This window comes from Thalassophryne amazonica, chromosome 3 (genome assembly GCF_902500255.1).
Source record: "Thalassophryne amazonica chromosome 3, fThaAma1.1, whole genome shotgun sequence".
In the NCBI taxonomy this organism is placed as follows: Eukaryota; Metazoa; Chordata; class Actinopteri; order Batrachoidiformes; family Batrachoididae; genus Thalassophryne; species Thalassophryne amazonica.
Genome location: NC_047105.1, coordinates 99,386,330 through 99,407,275, shown reverse-complemented (window position 1 = coordinate 99,407,275; position 20,946 = coordinate 99,386,330). Strand labels below are relative to the sequence as shown.

At 39.8% G+C, this 20,946-nt stretch overlaps 1 protein-coding gene across 1 annotated transcript in view; it reads left to right on the top strand.

Moving 5' to 3' along the window:
* Positions 1 to 20,946, top strand: part of lrig1 (leucine-rich repeats and immunoglobulin-like domains 1) — a 106,886-nt gene that overhangs the window by 33,467 nt on the left and 52,473 nt on the right. The window contains exons 2-3 of the mRNA XM_034167167.1: positions 5,712 to 5,783; positions 9,629 to 9,703. Coding sequence (XP_034023058.1) covers positions 5,712 to 5,783; positions 9,629 to 9,703 — 147 coding nt within the window. The remainder of the gene's footprint in view (positions 1 to 5,711; positions 5,784 to 9,628; positions 9,704 to 20,946) is intronic.

Genomic DNA, 20,946 nt, shown 5'->3' with positions numbered 1-20,946 from the left:
CCACGATTGCTTTTCCTTAGCCCATTGTAACCTTGTTTTTTCTGTTTAGGTGTTAATGATGGCTTTCGTTTAGCTTTTCTGTATGTAAATCCCATTTCCTTTAGGCGGTTTCTTACAGTTCGGTCACAGACGTTGACTCCAGTTTCCTCCCATTCGTTCCTCATTTGTTTTGTTGTGCATTTTTGATTTTTGAGACATATTGCTTTAAGTTTTCTGTCTTGACGCTTTGATGTCTTCCTTGGTCTATCAGTATGTTTGCCTTTAACAACCTTCCCATGTTGTTTGTATTTGGTCCAGAGTTTAGACACAGCTGACTGTGAACAACCAACATCTTTTGCAACATTGCGTGATGATTTACCCTCTTAAGAGTTTGATAATCCTCTCCTTTGTTTCAATTGACATCTCTCGTGTTGGAGCCATGATTCATGTCAGTCCATTTGGTGCAACAGCTCTCCAAGGTGTGATCACTCCTTTTTAGATGCAGACTAACGAGCAGATCTGATTTGATGCAGGTGTTAGTTTTGGGGATGAAAATTTACAGGGTGATTCCATAATTTTTTCCTCAGAATTGAGTGAGTCCATATTTTTTTCCCTCTGCTTGGTCTAAAAAAGTAACCGTTACTGACTGCCACAATTATTTTTCCTGATTTCTTATAGTGTTTCTTAAAGTCAGAAAGTTGCCATTTGAAATGACTTTAGTTTTGTGTCATGTCTGTGATCTGCTTTTTTTCTACAAAATTAAACAACTGAATGAACATCCTCCGAGGCCGGTGATTCCATAATTTTTGCCAGGGGTTGTAAGAGGATTATTATTATTATTCATTTGTTTCACACAAGATCTATTCCTACCAAACTTGGTGAAAATCTCCTTGCTTATTTCTGAGTTATTCTGCACACGCACACATGCACGGCCATCTCAGTGATAACAACACCCTGGTGCTCAGCACAAGAAAGTCCCTGGGAAAATTGGTATTTGTATTGACATCCTACATCACCCTATCTTGCTCAGCTTCCTGGCATTCCACAAATGAATGTCAAATAACCCTGCCACAACTTTGATAAACCCACTGTACCATGTAATGATACAGTGGGTTTATCAAATTAAAGTAATTTAATTAATTAATGGTACACTGTTTGATGCAGTCACTGTTTGGGAGCCAAATTGCTTCAAGGCATTTTTGTCCCACGTAATCACAGTACATGCCTGCATTTAAGCTGTACATTGCTTCTGTACTGGTGAAATGATCTTTTGCACTGTACTGTAATGATTAGATTGCTCACCTTGTTACAAATAGGGTGTGTGTTCAAACTGGCTTTGGGGCCTTTCTGTGTGATTTTTATATTCCTCTCATTTCTGCGTGTGTTTTCCAGGGGTATTATGTCTTTCTCTTGGCAGCAGCGTGGTGCAAGCACTTACTATGTCTCTGGTTCAAGGCTACCTGTTCCCCATTCTCCATGTACATCTGGAGTTTTGTCAGGAAACTTGTGCCAAATCAACATGGGTATATGCTGTGTTGACTTTTAGTAAAATGAGCACAACCAAACAAAATGTATAATTTAACTTCTTCCTGCAGTCTAAAGATAGTAAATTAGTTTACGTTTTGTGAAAGTATTAGTACTGGTGACCAGTCCATGGTGTGCTGTACTTCTTGCATATTGGAAGAGGCTCAGGGTTCTAGCTAGGATAAAATTTTAGCGTAGTGGTAATGTCGAGGGAGCGGAAATGGGAGAGCTTTTGAAAATTTAAGCTAAAAATTGGCCATTCTAGGGGTACCCAAAGGGGAAAAGCCATGTACGACAGCCCAAGTCCCTTCATCATGTCCAGAAGGCTGGGGAAGTTTGTTGAGTGGGCAAACTCATTCTGGGTTGGCCAGTACATGGCCCTTAGTGAGGCAGTTGGAGTCCGTGGACATTTTTAAGTCAAGACTTAAAACCTATTTTTATTCTCTTTCTTATGAGTAGTTTTTATTTTATGTTTTATTCTTTTACTTCTGCTTTTAATTAGGTATTTGAATTTTTTTTATTTTATTTATTTATTTATTTAAATTTTTTATGTTGAAGTGTTCTATGTGAGGCACCTTGAGATGGCTTTTGTTGTAATTCGGCACTTTATAAGCTGATTAAATTGAAATTGAACAACATTTTATTGAGTCTTAAAGTAAATTAATATGAAACAAAAGCAAGTCCGTGTTGGAAGTCTCACGGGACATGTCTTCCACCATTCAGAAGATTCATACGGCTTTCGGTGGCTTTTTAGTCAAGTGAGTATCCGAGAAATTGTGGAGAGCTGGGCATGTCAACATGTCCCGTGAGACTTCCAACACGGACTTGCTTTTGTTCTCCGCCATTGCGGCTTCGTCCCGACGCGCGAATTCCGCTGCACGTCTTTCATTACAAAATCTCCTTTAACAGTGGAATGTGCCTAAAAATGGCTATGCCCACCTCTTCCGCAATTTCTCTGGGTCACACGACGTCCCGGATCAACACAGCCTTCACTTTGGAAATGATCTGGTCATTTCAGCCTGTTGATGGCCGCTCGGAGCGTGGCGCGCCCTCAGCCGCTGTGGGCCGTCTTTAATCCGGTTGTAATGGTCCTTAATCCTTGTGATGCCCATAGAATCTTCACCGAAAGCCATCTGAATTTTCAGAATGGTTTCCACCTGGCTGTCTCTCACAGTTTCTGAAAAAATTTGATGCAGCGCTGCTCCAGTCGTTCAGACATTTTCCTGACAATGAAAATCCGACGAGGGGGGAGGACCAGTGCTCACTCAAAGCCTGCCCACAGGCGAATGACGCAACCGACAGGCGTGAAAAAACTCACGCATGCGCATGAAGGTTCAAGCTTGGCTGATGCAAGCGCACATGATTCAAATCCATATAGTTTTTGCAAAAAATAAAAAGGTCTGTTACTTTTCTAACAGACCTCGTACATCTTTCTCCTCTTACTGGATCTGTTTGTTCTCCAGTGAAACAGTCCAAAACACCATTATTACAAAGTGTATAGAGTGTTGCTCCCCCACCTTCCGTGGGAGTGTGTGTGGGGGGGGGGGGGGGGGGGGGGTGCAGGAGAGGGAAGAAAACTGGTGTTATCAGCATCACCTCATACAGTAGGTGTTAAAATGCTGTGAACTTTATCTCATCTGATAGGTGACAAAATGAATCTGGCTGAAGTGGAGAGAGAAAGCATATTGTGTAAACACCACGGGCGACTGAGAAAAAGCCACATCAACGCCTACGCAAACATACAAAGGGCACGCTTTGTTGCTGTGGCCTTCAGCAGCAATATGGCAGATTTTCACATGCCCTCTTTTTTATATTTAGTAATTTCTTTGTACCTCTTCTTCCCTCTCTTTATTTGATTATTTTCACACTTCTGAATGAGACACGGTCATAGCTGGATAATTCACAATTTTTTCTTTTAAGTAAAGTTTATTGGCAACTTTTGCCTTGTTTTGGGATTTTTTTTTTTTTTTTTTGTACACCAGCAGCAAGTTGGCAGATTGCTCTTCCAGATTACGGCATTCTCCCAGGTTTATTCTGTCTGAGTTGTGTTCGTGTGTGTTTGTGTGTGTATGTGCTGGCTGAATATGCGTAGCTGCAGGCACAGGTGGCCCATAGGAAAACTGTGTGATTTTTCACTTAGCTTCAACATAAAGAGGTAATTGCCTCCTTTTGCAGGGGACAACAATTTAATAATCTAGTCCACAATGGGAGGTGCCCCAGTGAATGATTTTAACTAATAGGCACATGCACGCCTCCCCTGCCCCGAGGGCAGACACATGCTCTGCTATTATCTTGTCACACATGTTCTGGGAGAAAGAATTGCTGAGGGAGACTGTCATTATCTGCTGTCAAGTGCAGAAAGCAAGAAAGGGAAATTTGTCAGTAGAGATTGAGATTGGCAGTAATAAAATGTATAAAACTACTGGAGTGTCTACAGTGTCAGACTGTTATTATTTTGGTGGTAGTTGAGCCATTCCCTTAATCTTTCTACTGCTAATCTTACAGTGTTACTACAGTTTGGCTAAGGATGTGTGTTTGTTTCAACCCTAGTATCTCCTCCAAGCCTATCAAAGATATCAGCACCACTTTTGGCAGACATACATGTTTTGAGCCCCAGATTGCTATCTCTCTCTCATTTTGGGAGAATACAGCAAAAGATTTGTGTGTAGCACAAGATGAATGTGCTATTGTATATAATCCAGGTAAATAGTTAAAGTTTTTCGATACACTACAGCCATGCTTTGTCAGTGATGAATATCTGGTTGCTGTTTTATTACAAGATAAGCATTTTCATGCTGACCCTGCAGAGAATGTACAACTTGAGTGATCATGTTATGCTATCGCACAAACACATTCTTTAAATGTAAAATTTGTGATGTTAATGATTATAGGTAGTACTCACACTGTACAATGAATCAGATCCAACACTGTTTTTTTCCAATAAAAAGAAAAGCACAGTAAATTTGTGTTATTCCTCTTTGTTTCGAAAAGAAAGTTGGAAAAAAAGTTGATAATACTCAGACAATATGACCTGATTCTTTTAGAGTTTGAATTGGGATAAGTACTGTGTTTACTTGCTGGATCAGCTCACGCAGGCAGACTCAGACACTTGAATGCTAATCTAACTGAAAATCAGTCCAGATTGTTTTTGGTTCTGGCAGTAATAATTTTCATAATACTTTTATGAGAATCATTAAGGAGCATGTCTAATCCCTATGTGTTGTGTAAAAATTCAGTTTGCCTTAAAAAAAATTTGCTTGAAAAAGGCTTCATAGTACTCAAGGAAACCTACAGCATTCAATCAGCTCTCCACCTCCCTTTTACATCCCTGAGTGGACTTTAGAGACCACGGTGGGATGGGAAGACAAGGAATGTGGTGCATCAGGTAAATTTGTCCCCAGCCTCTGGGAACAAGTGGTCATCTCTCTGCAGGCCTGTGAAACATTCCTAGGCTTTCTCTCACAGCTGGACAGAGGGAAGGAGTGGCAGGAGGCAGGCGGCTGGGAGTTGTGGGCTCCCTTTGTCTGGCTTATCCTAACCACACCACACAAACACAAACATGGCTGTCACTGCAACCTCAACTTTGCCAACAGGCCAAGTGCCAACCAGGCGAGGTGTGTGTGGGTGTGCAGCACAGAAAGCATTTGTATCTGAAATCAATTTCATTCATACATTGCTTGAGAAGCTTAATCTGAAAAGCAGATGCATGTTACAAGCACACATACCCTCTCCTGATTTACTCTACAACAGCGATAACACTGTATCACTGGAAAAAAAAAATCACTCTAATAAACTTTTGTACAAGACAAGTGGCAGCTATTAAATACACTGTTAGCATGAAGTGCAAATTGACTGCTGCAGATGAATGGTCTGTAGGATGTGTTAGGTAAGTGAGCCAAGAAAAAGAGGCTCTCTGTATCGATAGTATTGATCGTATCCCCTGGAAAGCCAGCTGAATGGATGTACTACAGAGCCGTACTTAATGTAGATGAATGAGACTGTTTGTCAGGTTGAAGGAATAACTGTTGCTATTGATCCCAATCCTGTTTGCACATGTGAAAATGCCTGAGATAAATGCAATAAAATTTATGTAACATGTTGGATTAGTTATACTTGGATTATTCATTCTTGTGCATTCTTTGCTGGTAGACTAACAAATGTTTAAACTACCTTTGTATTTATGTCTTATTTTTCTTTTCTTTTTTCAGAAATCTTGGCCACAACAAGCTGAGTGCCATTGACGTAGATGTCTTTGTCAATCTTCCCAATTTACGAGAGCTGTAAGTAAGAGGCATCTGCTTCATCACGTTTAGACTTTTGCACGTTTGCAAGTGTTTGTATGCTCCTAGCTAGATACCTTTCAAATAGCACATATTGCTGTAACATACATAAATTGACTCAATGTCAGCGCACAATCAGCATAGTTGTATAAAGTGGTAGGATGCTGGGCAAATTTGTATTTCCTCTGTGCATATGAGGCATTAGTCCATTGGTCTGTCATTGGTTTTCTTTTTGCTGCCTTGATTAAATCTCCTGCATTTGCACTATGTGTGATGTTGATTAGTATGTATTCTCTCCACAGTCTGAATTCGTTCAGTCCTGTAGTTATGTATAGAGGCACCGTAGGTTCCAATCTTTTGTCAGTTGATCTTTATATTCCTATTATCTTTGCTGGAAGATGCACTTATTCATTTGGCACACTCAAAGTAGTTATTTGTGTTCCTGAATATAGTATATTACTACTGTGTGTCGGGTAGGTTTTATGCCCATTAATCAATGAAAAATGTGGCGTAATATCCACAGTTGCCACTCCACTTCCTTGCAGCAATCCTCATATGCATTGCCTTGAAGTCCAATTGAGAATAAAGCGGTGGTTTTCTATATTAAGCCTCCCCTCCACCATCCGATACTGTGGCCAATGCTAGCCTTGTAAATATTTTATATGGTGAGGAGAGGGCTTGGCTCAGTGTCGCTCAGCACCACATACAAGGCACGCACACACATACACTACCTAACTGGTGATACACACTCTGGTGACATCTATGGCAGGCCATCCAGCCAGTTGTACACTCCTCGGCATTTGTTTTACGCCCATGTTATTTTTAGTTTTTAAAAGGATGACTTGCTTCTTGGGGCAGACGTGTCAAGTAGTGATTGAAACCTTTTGACTTACACCATCTTTTGTTGAATTACTCTTTGGTGATTCTCATGAAAACAGACTTAGTAGGTGGCATGCTGCATTTTGACAAACAAAGTAAATGCTATCACAATTATAAGGATACAGTTATAAACATATCATTATAGGCTATGTTGCACATGATTTAAAGTGAACATCATTAAAATATTTTTTGTTGTTTTTTTCACATTTAATAGTATAATTCTCATTACCGCAACGAGTCCATTACCGAATTTAGGTTTTTCGAAATACTAATTTTAATACTTAATAAAAATAAACATGATAAACTTTCAGTGCATGTTATACTACAAACAGTTACAGTAACTAAACATGTGATATTTGGTATTTATTTGTAAAAAAAAGTGAACATTTTAAGGAAAAGAACTTCTATAATCAAGGAATTCTGAGTGGGGGGGACATCATTTCCAGTGACACCCAAGATGACCACCAGGTAAGCACCTCATTTTATTTCTCGCCAGATAAAATTTGAAAGTTCATTTATTAGAGTGCCTACACAACTTTTCATGTCTCATTACCGATACTCAAAGTTTTTAACATTTAAAATTTACAATTTTTAAAAATTCTTGATTAATATTTACTTCATCATGGTCTAAATATAAACAGCTAGGTAAAGTTTAGCTAGGCCTCATAGTGCCTTGAAAGAGGGCAGGAAAGTTCAAGGTCACTCATACACAGCAACACTTGAGGACAGGTTGTGGTAGAGAGATTCACTGTTTCGGTAATGAGAAATAGATGTATACATGTCTAAACTTGTGTGTATTTCTGATATAACATGATATTTGTCTAAAACTCTTAATAAAAAAGTAAAAGGGAACACTTGTGACCACTGCTGGAGAGTTTGTAACTACTGCTATATATATATATAGTTTTTACAAACTCTCCAGCAGTGGTCACTAGTGTTCCCTTTTTATGCAGTACTGGCATTAAATGTAATGTATTATCAGGAATCGATTATATTATATTATAGCAGATGGCCCAACCTCTCAGTATAGAAACAAGACTTTGTTCTATCTGGCCTACACTGTGCCGTTCATGCATGGGTTTCAGTGGATAACATGGAATTTCACAGAGGCATCACATGGAAAAGGTGCACCAGACGGTGTTGATGGGGCCTTAAAAAACTTGGCAGATAGAATCGTCTCATATGGAACCAGCATTCCAGATGCTGATTCTCTATTTGACCAACTACAGAATTCATCTGTGACTCTCTACAAGGTGTTAGAGGAAAAAATTAAGGAGAGCAATGAGTTGGTTCCTCCACAAATTAAAGCAGTTCCAAGAACCATGAAACTACATCAAGTAAGTCAAAGGTTGATAAGTTAAATATTACTATAAATAAATAAATTTGATAAGTTAATAAATAAGTTAATTTCCCTTTTAGGACATTCTCACAAAAACATCTTTGCCTACTTACATAGCCCTCTACATCCCATTGTTATGTAGTGCTAGATTGATAGACTGCCTTTGGAGGGAGAAAGGGTCTGGTACTACAGTCGAGACATTAGGGGCATATTTCCGGAACCACTTCCTGTCACCTCCTCTGCCTGCCATTTCTGTGTTTTGCCCGATATATGAGCAAAGCACAAAAGGCGTACATAAATGAATTGGCCTACTATTCCATTAAATCTATAGTTCTAAATAAAAAATGGGTTAAGATTCATTACTGTTCTATTTTACACTGAATGTTGTGTGTTTGTGATACACTGCAATTACTTGTTTACTTACTGTTTTTACTTAATTGTTGTATGTTGTGTGACTGACTCATTGTATGTTGTACAAGTGACTCATAATTGAACATACATCTAAATGAATTGAATGAATGAAATTACTTGAATGGAAATGTTTTTGTTTATAAAATATATTCTATAAATAGTGACATTGTGTGTTAAATATGAATCACTGCTGATCTATAAATGTGTTGCACTGAGTCTCATTTCCGAAACAGTGAACTTAATTTCCGAAACACTGTTGTCATTACCGCAATGTGTTTATTTGCAAATTATTTAATAATTGTAAAATTGGTTTTAGTTTGTAATTCTGTTGATACAGTTTATAGGATTACTTATTTAATCCCTTTAACAAAAAACATTATATATGTCAGTTTTCAAAGAAATATCCTAAAAAAACATGATATAAATCATTAGGTATGTTGCGGTAATGAGACAAATTATGATTTTTTTAATTTAGAAATATAACAAAGTAATCTTTCCTGGGGCATGTATACATCTTGACATAAGTGTTAATAACCTACTTTAAAAATATCCAAAAATAAAAGTATGTAACAATATATTTGATGTGATTTCATGTTACGGTAATGATATTTTTCTCTGCACTCAATATCTAAAATACCTGTAATTTTATACAAAATTCCCAAAACAATGTCTCATAATAATGTTTTTAGTAAGTTCAGACATTAATCTTAGATGCTTAACTAGAAATTTATCTTCAAATGTCTTTTGAAAATTTTGAAGTTGGAATCCTTTTAAATCTGGATTTCGTGAGAATCACCCTCTTACTGTAGATGACATAAAAATAATAACAATACATTGAAAGGACATTGTAAATGTCAACAGGAACTTATCTTTGACACATTGTCACTGTAAATGTATCCAGCACCCTTTTGTGTCCATTCTTACTGTTATCATTATATTGTTGTTGTCTTATCAATATGTTCTTGAACTAATTTAATTTCACATACGTAACTGACGGGATATCTGATTTTGACACTCAAATTAATTTTTTCTGTACTGTAATAGTGCAAAATTTCTTTTGATGCTCATGAATTTGATACTTGCAAGGGTTTGTATCCCTTGGTGAAAAATGGTCTAATACGTAGACTCTCCTAACTTTAGGGCAACACATTATCCATGTATATTTTGTAGGGTTTTAGTCCCTAATTTACTGCTGCTTTGTGTTTGTCATTTTAAGGCGCTTGAACTACAATGAGCTGACCTCCATACCAGATTTAGGCCAGGTTACATCCAAGATTGTATCATTGTACCTGTGAGTATCACCTCATTTACTTCTTAATCCTGAATCATACTTATCTGTTTTTCTGTAACCTCATTCTTGGGTCAGTGACATCTGGGAAATGTGCTTGAAATTGTCTCTTGACATCCTAAATGGTAAATAGACTGCATTTATATAGCGCTTTTCCATCTGCATCAGAAGCTCAAAGTGCCTCACATTCACCCCGATGTGAGGCTGCTGCCATACAAGGTACTCACTACACACCAGGAGCAACTAGAGGATTAAGGACCTTGCCCAAGGGCCCTTAGTGATTTTCCAGTCAGGCTGGGATTTGAACCTGGTCTCAAGCCCAACGCTTTAACCAGTAGACCATCACCTTCCCTCTTACTATATCTCTCTTGATATCTCAGATGTAAGATTGGATTAATTTGATGAAGCTTGTATAAATTGTTTAATTTTAATTTGCACTACAGCTTTATCGAAGATTTATCAACCTATGTGGTGTGTGTGTGTGTGTGTGTGTGTGTGTGTGTGTGTGTGTGTGTGTGTGTGTGTGTGTGTGTGTGTGTGTGTGTGTGAGAGAGAGAGTCCACGTGGATGTACTTGCTTATGTAACAGTTGCCTTTGGTAGGCCATTAGCAGTCTCATTATTCCAATTCAAGCTGTGGAAAAACTACAGTACAGGTCTGGAGTTGCCTCTGTAGAAAATAATTTCAGTTTACCTCTGAATTACAGTACTATTATTAGAATATATATTTGCATGTGATTTATGAAGACTTGTTGCTAATCACAGAATCCTGTTTCTTGATAGAAAAATAGTTTGCAATTCTTTTTTTTTCTCATATGATGTTAAATATTAAGGATCAGGATGACATGAGTTATGTTTAGTGCTACAATTGGTGAACCATTTATAAAGTGAGTTAGTAAGATTTAAGTCGTGAACTGCATCAAATGAAGTGACACCATTACACACAGGAAGCATAAATCGATTCTTTAAATTACTGAATGTTTGTTCTTGGCTGACAGTTTTGTTTGAAACTATTATCCTTTAGAATGTCAGAGGAATATATTGAACAAAAAACAAACAATACAAATGACAAATTTAATAAAAATAGTCCCAAAAATTAATTTCTAAAGGTTATAGCTTGTGGGATGGTAATCATTGTAACAGCCTCATAGACATTGCATGTGTTTCTGCTGGATTGTTCCTTCTACAAAAGCATGTGTGCAGACATGAATGAAGAGTTGTGACAGAGTCCCACTCATCTGTTGAGGTTGTAGTTTTCCCATTTGTATGACAGGAGACCTTTTAATTTTGCACTCAACCTAAAAGTTCATCCTGATTATTTAATCTAATGTATACCTTGTGTTTCACTGTGTGTATTTTCTTTCACACCTTGCTAAAATACCAGATGACTGCCTGCTAGTAAAATATGCAGCTGCTGGTTCCTGTAATGTTGCTCATTGCCATATCACTTTCAGTGCTGAGCTCAGTGAGAGTCACACATTCACATCTTCCTGCGTGTCATATGCTTCTCAGAATTTATCATACAGTGGCAATGTCATCATTACACACACACACACACACACACACACACACACACACACACACATATATATATATATATATATATATATATATATATATATATATATATATATATATATATATATATATATATATATATATATATATATATATATATATATATATATATATATAGTGGTATGTAAAAGTTTGGGCACCCCTGATGATTTCCATGATTTTTATAAATAATTGGTTGTTTGGATCAGCAGTTTCAGTTAAATACATCATATAGCAGACAAACACAGTGATATTTGAGAAATGAAATTAAATTTCTAGTATTTACAGAAAGTGTGCAATAATTATTTAAACAAAATTAGGCAGGTGCATAAATTTGAGCACCCTTTTCATTTTATTGATCTGAATACATTCAGCACTAATTATTCAAACACAAAATTGGTTTGGTAAGCTCATTGACCCTTGACCTCCTTACACAGGTGAATCCAGTCTTGAGAAAGGTTTAAGGTGGCCATTTGCAAATGTTTCTCCTCTTTGCATCTCTTCTAATGAGTGGCAACATGGGAGCCTCCAAACAACTCCCAAATGACCTGAAAACAAAGATTGTTCAACATCATCCTTTAGGGGAAGGATAAAAAAGCTGTCTCAGAGGTTTCAGCTGTCAGTTTGCACTGTGAGGAACATGGTGAGGAAATGGAAGACCACAGGCACAGTACTAGTTAAGGCCTGAAGTGGCAGGCCAAGAAAAATCTCAGATAAGCTGAAGCGAAGGATGGTGAGAATAGTCATAGTCAACCCACAGACCTGCTCCAAATATTTACAACATGAACTTGCTGCAGATAGTGTCTCTGTGCATCGTTCAGCTATACAGCATACTTTGCACAAAGAGATGCTGTATGATGCTGCAATGCAGAGGAAGCCTTTTCTGCGTACATGCCACAAACAGAGTCGCTTGAGGTATGCTAAAGAACATAAAGACCACACCAGAGAGAGTATTCAGCCCCTTGGTATTTCACACATTTTAATTTGTTTATGCCATTTCAAGTACAAAAAGTAAATCAGGCTTCTCAATATAAGAATTTCTAAAATAATCTTCCTTAGAAAAGAATAGGATAGAAGACAGCCTTTATTGTCATTGTACATATACATTCATACAACCACTAGGAGCAGTGGGCAGCCGCAGTATGGTGCCCAAAGCAAATCTCTACAACCTGATACAAATTAATTAAAAATTTATAAAAATATAAAAGCCTCTCTCTCTCTCTCTGTCTCTCTCTCTCTCTCTCTACTGCCATCTCTGTTGTTTATATACAGTATTCTTGTCAAGTGCAAAAAAGGACCATAAGTACTGCATTACTCAAACTCCTCACATAATTAATTACTTAATTAATCTAATCACTAATCACTTAATTAATCTAATCACTAATCTCATCCTATTAGGGCTAAACTCAGTTGGGTTCTTTGTCAAAACAAAATGTGCATATTGATGACAAAAACATGCTTGGACCCAAAATATGGATTGCTGTGTGAGCTCAGGCCAGCGGGTGTGTAGGGATGGACGACCGTCATGTCAGGCATGACACAAGGCAAATGGGCCGGGTGTGAGCCCGCCTAGAGTGTCTGAGAAAAGTTGCTATGTGTCCATTCAGTTTGGAGATGTGAATTGTTTTGTTTTAAGTGTTTTTCAATCTGTCTGATTCTGTGGGATCTATAGAGACGCCTGCTTACTTTGTTTTTGTTGCGAACAGATTGGAGCAAGTTCACCTACGCTTGCACAAACTGCAGAGTTGCAGCCTCTCGAAATGGTTGTGGTGTCTTTTTTTGGCCTGAGTTGAAGCCTGTTGCTAGGGGAAGGCCTGTAGGCCTGATGGGAGTGGAGGCAAGAGGGAGGGTCGGATCTTTTCAAAGCCATACAGCTGAAGTAAAGGCCCACTGAAGCACTTGCAGCTGCAGCTGTCAGTCACATGGCTTACAGTAAAATGGGTGACAGCGAGTAGGGGAGGAAGGTTGAGAAATATGGAGGGAGGATGGGATTGGGGATGCTAATAGTACTTATGTCAGGGTGACATTATCACATGTAGAATGTGGATCGGAGCATCGGAGTAGAGCAAAAGGAAAATGAGAGGTGAACTTCAGCTCGGGGTGATGCCCAGGAGAAAATAGCAACCCTTTGTTTCTGTTACCACCATGTGCTGTTGAGTATGCCATTTTGTGTGTTCATGCCTGGCGGTACTGGCGGTGTAGATAGAAATATTTTTCAACCATTGGTTGGAGACGGTCTGGAATGCTGTCTGACTACAAGTTTGTGTGAGGTGGTGGTTTACACACAAATACAATCTATCTTCTCTGGTGCTTGTCATCTAAACCTGAACTCTCCAAATGCCTTAGAGACACTTAAATTTGTTTGCTCCTGTCTGACTGTTTGACTGCCTCTGAAATCTTTGAGTAAATAAGCCTTCAGTCTGCTGATGGCCGTAACAAATTTACTGATGTTTCTGTAACTAAACTCATTGAAAAGCTCAAATGCAATGATAAAACTGTAAAAAGGAAAAGTATGTTTTCACTTTATTACTGTTCTGTGGAGCTGACAAATTCTGCTGCTTATGACAAACCAGATGCAATCTAGACTGTTTATTATGTAAGTTATTTGGCTGGTGATTTATAAAACTACATTATATTTCTCAACAAAAATACAAATATTTATGGGGTACTTTTAGCAATATGATCATTATGCCACACACTGTTCTGAATCCAGCAGCATATCACATCACTGAGAGATGAATTGTTTTCGGAAGAGCCCATAACAGACAACAGTGAATGAAGCTTAAAAATGTTGTTTGCAGTTTTACATTGAAGCTCACTGTATTTCCTCATCATTGTTTGACGGTTTTAATTCCACAGTTGCTACTGTTTACATTAGCAGAGATTGTCAGACAATGAAATGTTTGGCATGAATACATATTTGTTGTAATGTAAGAGGTGAGTGGACCCACACTCTTACTTGTTTCTTAGTTATTTTCTCATTAGGCAGTAAGTCCCTTCGGCTGCTCCCGTGTTTTCACTTGGGGTCGCCACCACAGCAGATCCGAGGTGGATCTCCATGTTGAGTTGTCACAAGTTGTACGCTGGATGCCCTTCCTCACGCAACTTCACATGACATGGAGAAATGTGACGGGTGGGATTTGAACAGCAAACCTTCCACACTGAATCCAAGCGCACTAACCACTTGTCCACCTATACACTAGTTCTGTTTTCATTCCTTGTCCTTAATCTCTTTCTTGGTTGAAGAGTCACTCAGTCTCTGTTTCACCCCTTTTTCCATTTCCAGTAGCTTCCTCCTTTATTCTCTTCATCTCCTTCTTCTATTTCATTTATCCTTTTTATTGCCAACATCCTTATGGATTTAAGTTGGCATAGTTAAGGTTAAGTCTATGGTCATCTTGCTGCAGTTTTTATTTATTTATTTATTTATTTATTTATTTTTGTCACCAAATTTTAGTCTGTAAAGCAACCAGCAAAAACTTTTAAAAAGAATGACACCAAAAGCAAACGAATAAAACAAAAGTCACCTTTACAACAAGAAGCCTTAGATGAAACATACCAAATACCATAAACAAGTTTCTCACAGTCCCACAATGCATTTGGCAATCACACTAATCTCCCACAGATTCCCAGAATGCCACAGCAGGATTGCAAAAAAGACAACAAAATTTTTTTTTGAAAACACAGTGTCAAAGTGACAGCAATACGACACAAACTTTGCTATTATGCCTGCTGTCTCTCCACTCGACATAAAAGGAGGCCTTTTAAAACAGCTCTGGATAGAAATCATACGGCTCATGAGATGATCTGATTTTGAAGTAATTCTGCTTTTGTCGCAGCTGCCAACTTCAAGTGTGATGGCACGGACTAAACAGTTGGCGTCAAAGATGACACTGGAAAGAGGAGAATGGGAATGCTAGTGTGAACCGCGGCTTGTCCCATACATCAAAAGATGTGTCAAAACGAGCCTGGCTCATTGTAATCAGATGGTCTTTGGGGCGGGGAAAATAAATTGGGAATTAAGTGGAATTAGGGTGAATAAGGCCTCTGACATCAAAGAGGGTGACCCAAGCTTCTCTTTATCATAAAAATGACTGGCCCTATGACAGTCAGTTTTTATATGTACTGCAATTTTATGTGCAGGCTTCCATCAAATTGAAGGCCAAATTTTTTTTATCTGTCTCTCTCGCACAGCTGGGCTCTGATCGAAGGAGGCAGAGGTGGAAAACTGACAGAAATTGGTTTGAGTGCTGCAAAAAGACTAGGGCCAGAGAGTGACGAGAGGTCAGCTTCTCGCATCAGTTTAAGACTGATCTGTTTTTTCTCAGCAAAGGTCACCAGCTGTTGACCCTAACTCTCTTCTTACCCATCCCCTTTATCCTTTCTCATTCCTTCCCTTGCTGATTTGCTCATACTCACGATAACCATTGTATATTTGCTGGCTTGTCCGATGCTTGAACTTTTATCGATTCTCATATTGATTTTGTTTCTGTTTATCGATTCCAGTTCTTATCAATGACCCATTTCAGTTCCAAAATGGGAAAAAACAGAGTTCTGACTTTCAGAAAAAAATACTTCTGTTGACATTACTAGGTCTGCAGCGATAGACTATTTTTGAAATCAAGTAATCTAGCAATTTTTTAATCGATTAATTGGATAAAAATTACTTTTGCATTTTAAACAACATCAGTAGTCGAGGGCTCTTCTTAAGGGCCCCTTCACACATAGTGCGAATATGTACAACTCAGGGCAACTCCTGTCGGAACAGCTTGTATGAGCTCACCACAAAACATTGCGCCGAGGGGCAGGCATGCACGATGCTGGTGTGACGCTTCGTGCACGCGGGAACACAGTGCGAACAGCAATGCGATGTGTAACCACATCGCACAGCTGCTGTGAAAATTAAAAAAAAAATACATGTCACCCATGGGATTCGAACCTGCGCTTTCCAAAAGCTCTGATTGCCGGTCAGAAACGTTACTAGTGAGCTATCATTGCTGGCCTGTGAAAGGTGCAGGAAAATGCCTGATATCAGGAAGGACATGGACGTATAAAATAAAAAATAAAACTACACACCACTACACTGCATTATATTGAATCCCTCTTATCAAGTGGGCAATACAAATATGATCCGTCTGTTCCTCTGTAGATGACCCTTAGTCACAGATGTACAGTCATGAAATGACATGAATGAGAAGCAGTTCGCTCTGATCATGTCCACATCTGCTGGTGTAGGTCCAGCCGGCCCGAGCGCGTGTCCTGCTCGACATGCATGTCTTGTGGATGTGACAGTCAGATGTCTCGCTGCGTGTTATGATCTGACAGTCCATTTCAACCTGAGGGCAGCCTGTCAATGGGCTGCACCCTACACGCGTTGCAGCCCGTCATTGCAGTGATATATGTTTTTATTTATGTCCACGTGATGACAGAAAGCAGACACACGCACGTCACAGTGGTCAGTTGTTAGTCCATGTCCATCCAAACACAGTACGTGTTGTCCAGCTGGGATGTCCAGAATGATAGATCTCCACAGCCACTTCTGTCGGCAGCCACACCTGTCAGTTCAGTGACATGAAATTTGGGGTTCCACAGGGGTCTGTCTTAGGTCCCCTGCTTTTCTCCCTTTATATAGCACCCCTTGGGCACATATTGCGGTGTTTTGGGATTACCTTTCACTGCTATGCAGATGATACTCAGTTATACATGCCGATAACGGCTGGTAATCTCGTTCACATAAAATCCTCAGAAGATTGCCTTGCAGCAGTGAGAAGTTGGATGTCTAGAAACTTTCTACTTTTAAACTTTGATAAGACTGAAATGATGGTTCTTGGTCCAGTGAGACATCGGCATCAATTTGATCAGCCGCTCAGCCTCGGCTCATGTGTCATACATCACACTGACAAAGTGAGGAACCTTTGGGTCATTTTTGATCCTTCGTTGTCCTGTGGCCTCCACATTAGAAATATTACTAGGACTGCTTTCTTCCACCTGCGAAATATAGCGAAGATTCGTCCCATCCTGTCTATGGCTGATGCTGAGACCCTGATCCATGCATTTATCTATGTAAATGCATGGATGCATGTAAATTTATCAATGTTCTATTTTCTGATTTACCGCAGTCTAGCATTAGGGGTCTCCAATTGGTTCAGAATGCTGCAGCCAGACTTTTGACACGAAGCAGAAGGTTCGACCACATTACACCCATTTTAGCATCCCTTCACTGGCTTCCTGTCCCAGTGAGATCAGATTTTAAGGTTCTGCTACTAACCTGTAAAATTATTCATGGACTGGCACCTCTCTACCTAGCTGACCTAATTAAACCTTGCGTACGGGCCCGGGCTTTACGTTCTCAGGGTGCAGGACTACTTTGTGTCCCTAAGGTGAATAAGAAGTCTGCGGGTCACAGAGCTTTCTCTTATCATGCCCCTGTTCTGTGGAATGATCTCCTTGCGTCAATAAAACAGTCAGATTCTGTGGAGACTTTCAAGTCTAGACTTAAGACACACTTATTTTAACTTTCGTATGGCTAGCATACTGGTACAGCTTTGTTTTACGCTTTTTACTCTTCTAATTCATTTATTAGTAATTGGAGCGGGCCGCAACCTCAACTTAATTACCTAATTCTGGTAATTCTAATTCAACTTACCTAAATTCTAGGTCTTTTAGTGAAGTTTAGGGCTAGTGGCTGGCGATCACCTTAGTATTTCTTCTGTTTTTCTTGTTGATTAATGCTGGCAAATTATACAGTATTTTTTTTGTCTTTCTGATGCCTGATTCTGTTTTTTCTCTCTGTTTAAGGTGCAGCTCCATCCAGAGATGGGAGTTGTATTCGTGTTGGCGATCCTCCTGTCCTGTGCGCCAATAGCATTTCTTATATATTTGTCTGTGAATTGTTCTGTGAATTGTTCTGTAATTTATGTTTGTAGCATGGCCCAAGCAGAGGGTCACCCCTTTGAGTCTGGTCTGCTTGAGGTTTCTTCCTCAGAGGGAGTTTTTCCTTACCACTGTTGCTCTGGGGGTTGGTAAGGTTAGACCTTACCTGTGTGAAGCGCTTTGAGGCAACTCTGTTGTGATTTGGCGCTATATAAATGAAAATAAATTGAAATTGAAAATGGGGCACATAGACAAATTTCACTGCCAGCACGACAGTGATTGTCTGCTGACTGTTGTCGTGTTAACAGTACGAATAGCCACACATTTTCTAAGTGCCATGCGAGCGGTGTTAGATGTTCGTGCGTGTCACCTGGAATTTGGCCAACACCTGCCGCGAGAGGGTTTGATGGGTTCGCACAGCGCACACTGTGTCTTTCAGGCGCTGGTGTGCACAAATAGTTGTAGCAACAGGTGTACGAGGTGTCAGCAGCAGCTATGATTCCTGGGTAGTTATTTATTTTTTGACGTCTTTACAAGTTTTGGATTTTTCCCGGTGTCAGGAGCTCAACACTCCCCTTATGCCACGTTCACACTGGATGACATGCAAGCGACAGTGGTGACAGGTTGCCATGTAATCCCTATGGAAGGACGCGTTGTCGCGCCACAAAAGTTCAAGCCACGCAGTGCAACGCGATGGACGCGAATGGAGCGACTTTGAGCTATTGGCGCGCGATATCGCGTCGCGTTGCCCTCCTCCCCAAGTTGAAAAATCTGAACTTTTTCATCTTGTCGTGTCATGATGACCAATCAGGGATTCGATATGTAGAGACGTGGAGATGTCTGGAGTTTATACTTGATGTGGACATGTTCTGTCTCTGGCAGCCAGCCTGTGAGCAGGACATATGTCCCTTTTGTCCTTTATTTCACAATTATGACAGAGTTTGAGGGGAGAGTGAGCAGCAGCACCGAAGTAGCGGCAGCAGCTGTTTATTTTTCACCTACGCGCCCGCGAATGAATTGTCCATCAAGATTATTTTGTTAACTACACAGATGTATAATAAAACAAATGGTGACTGGTTTATAACACAATTATGACAGAGTTTGAGGGGAGAGCGAGCAGCAGGGCAGCCAGTGTTTTTTTTTTTTTTTTTTATTGTTCACATGTGCACGCGCAAACGGGACAGTAGGTCCTCAAACTGGGTCCTGGAGAGGTGGAAATACCGCTAAAAGAGGCTGTCATCCAGACGCAGCTCCTGCAGCAAATAATGAAACTCCCCGAATTGGGAACGTCTCATGAGGATGTTGTGAACCCAGGGAAGGCGCTACTGGCGACGTTTGTCAGTTTTTCACAACAAGTAGAGCACAGCAACTCGCTCCGTGTGATCAATCTGGCATGTTGACTTGACGGCGAGCGGAATGGAAGCTCCTCCTATTTGATGACACATTGGGGCAAATTTTCGCAGCGAAAGCAGAGCGACACACCGGGCGATGGTGGCGCGTCCATCTCCAGGCATTTTTTGTAATCAAATTATTCGAGTTACTCGACAAATCACTTCAGACCTTGACATTACATTAATCCTACTAACATCATCTTGTGTGCAAGTGATTTTAAAAGTATGATACTCTTAAATCAAGGCCTTTCAATAAAAAAAATAATGCTGTAGACCAGCCATTCCCAAAAATGAACACTGAGGCTCATTTTGAAATCTCACAATTTTCTTGTACTCATTCAAACCTTTTATTGTCATCAGAATTTTGAACTACTAAATAAACAATAACTTTTGTTTTCCAAGGGGATTATATATTTATATATTTTACATATATGATCCCGGGCGACATGGTGGCTTAGTGGTTAGCACTGTTGCCTCACAGCGAGAAGGTCATGGGTTCAATTCCCGGGGCCTTTCTGTGTGGAGTTTGCATGTTCTCCCCGTGTTTGTATGGGTTTCTTCCCACATCCAGAGGCATGCGGGTTAGGTGGATTGGAATCTTTAAATTGTCCTTAGGTGCTCATGTGTCTGTGTTTGTTTTTCTGTTTGTGGCCCTGCGACAGACTGGCGTCCTGTCCTGGGTGTACCCCGCCTCACACCCTGTGAATGCTGGGATAGGCTCCAGCCCCCCGCGACCCTTAATTGGACAAAGCGGTAGAAGATGGATGGATGGATAGATGGACATATATGATCCCCCTTTTTTGATAATTTTCGGTATGGGAGACATTTTATTGAAATATATAGAGGGGGTGGGTGTTCCGATGAACGCAATATTGGCCGTGCGCTTGTGCATCTGCTCACCCACTTTTCAGACATTATTTCACGCAGAACAGCCTGTTTGTGTACACACTCACATGCGTACCCCGCACACATACAGTGCCAATTAAACACTTGGACACACTTCCCCTTTCAGTTGAAGTATTACAAATACTGGTGCAAATGTATATGCTGTTGGGTTGACAATGTAGTTGCATTGACAGGTCCCGGTAGATAGCTTTGTCCTTGCAGATGTGTAGCCTTTGTTTGCAATCAGAAAAGGGGCTATCACATTGAGAAACCCATCAGTACAACCAAAATTGTTTATTCAAAGTACAAGGAATTCTGGATTTGGTTCTCATTTGGAACATATAACACATGTTTGGAGCATATGTTCCCAACCATACCCATGTGTGGGTTTGTTGTTTTGGTAGTGTAGGTGCACATGCATGGCCCAGCTTCAAGCATTTCAGCCACTGTTTATTCAGGTGGGCCACTGCAGAATGACCTCCTCCTGTCAAACACTAACGTGTCACAGCCACAGACAGACAGGAGAAAGAAGCTTTGCCTAT